Source organism: Oryx dammah, unplaced genomic scaffold, assembly GCF_014754425.2.
Source record: "Oryx dammah isolate SB20612 unplaced genomic scaffold, SCBI_Odam_1.1 HiC_scaffold_16, whole genome shotgun sequence".
Classification (NCBI taxonomy): domain Eukaryota; kingdom Metazoa; phylum Chordata; class Mammalia; order Artiodactyla; family Bovidae; genus Oryx; species Oryx dammah.
The window spans coordinates 66,023,614-66,024,252 of record NW_024070200.1 but is presented as its reverse complement, the minus strand read 5'-3'; the positions used below and the strand labels follow the sequence as shown (position 1 = coordinate 66,024,252).

At 60.6% G+C, this 639-nt stretch overlaps 1 protein-coding gene across 1 annotated transcript in view; it reads right to left on the bottom strand.

The window, feature by feature from the left end:
• ATP10A (ATPase phospholipid transporting 10A (putative)) overlaps positions 1-412 on the bottom strand; it is a 182,391-nt gene extending 181,979 nt beyond the window's left edge. Inside the window, exons 1-2 of the mRNA XM_040257138.1 lie at positions 378-412; positions 138-237 (exon numbers count right to left, since the gene is read on the bottom strand). Of these exons, the coding sequence (XP_040113072.1) occupies positions 138-237; positions 378-412 (135 nt within the window). The remainder of the gene's footprint in view (positions 1-137; positions 238-377) is intronic.
• Between the last annotated feature and the right edge of the window lie 227 nt (positions 413-639).

The window sequence follows — 639 nt, the reverse complement described above, 5'->3', positions numbered from 1 at the left end:
CCCGGCCCCGCCCCGCGCCCCGCCTGGGACCCCGCGGAGAGCGGGAAACCAAAAGCCGAGGCCGAGGTGGAAACTTCGGAGCGGCTTCGTTTCGCTTCCCGGAAGCATCAGTGCGGGCCCGGACTCGGCAAGCGCACCCGGCCCCAGAGGAGACGGGAGACTGCGGGGTGTGGGAGGCACCGCGGCCGCCCGGGGGTGGGTCTGGGGGACCCGGCTGGCAGCGCCTCCTGGAACCAGCTAGAATCACAAGGCACGTGGGCCAGAGCATACCGATGCTCCGAGTTTTAAAGCTCATTTACCGAGGACATCTGTCCGCGGGTCCCCGAGAGGCTTCTTTGGCTGTACAACTGCTCGCTACCCTGCCCTTTTACACTAACCTCTTGCGTGAACTAGACTGAACTTCCATGACCATCGCTGCCTTTCCTTACTGCCCTAAATAGGATTCTTTTTTTTCCCCTTAATTGAAGGGAGGAGTATTTCGCTGAGCAAAGGGAGGCTGGTTTGCTCTATTTCAGTCTCTTTCCTTTCTGGTAAACAGTGAGGGCGAAAACACACCTTCTGTGCTCTGGCTCTGAAGTGGCCCCTCTGACCCGGACAACGACGGGGCATTGGTTGCTGGGAGGGGAGGGCCCAGGAGAC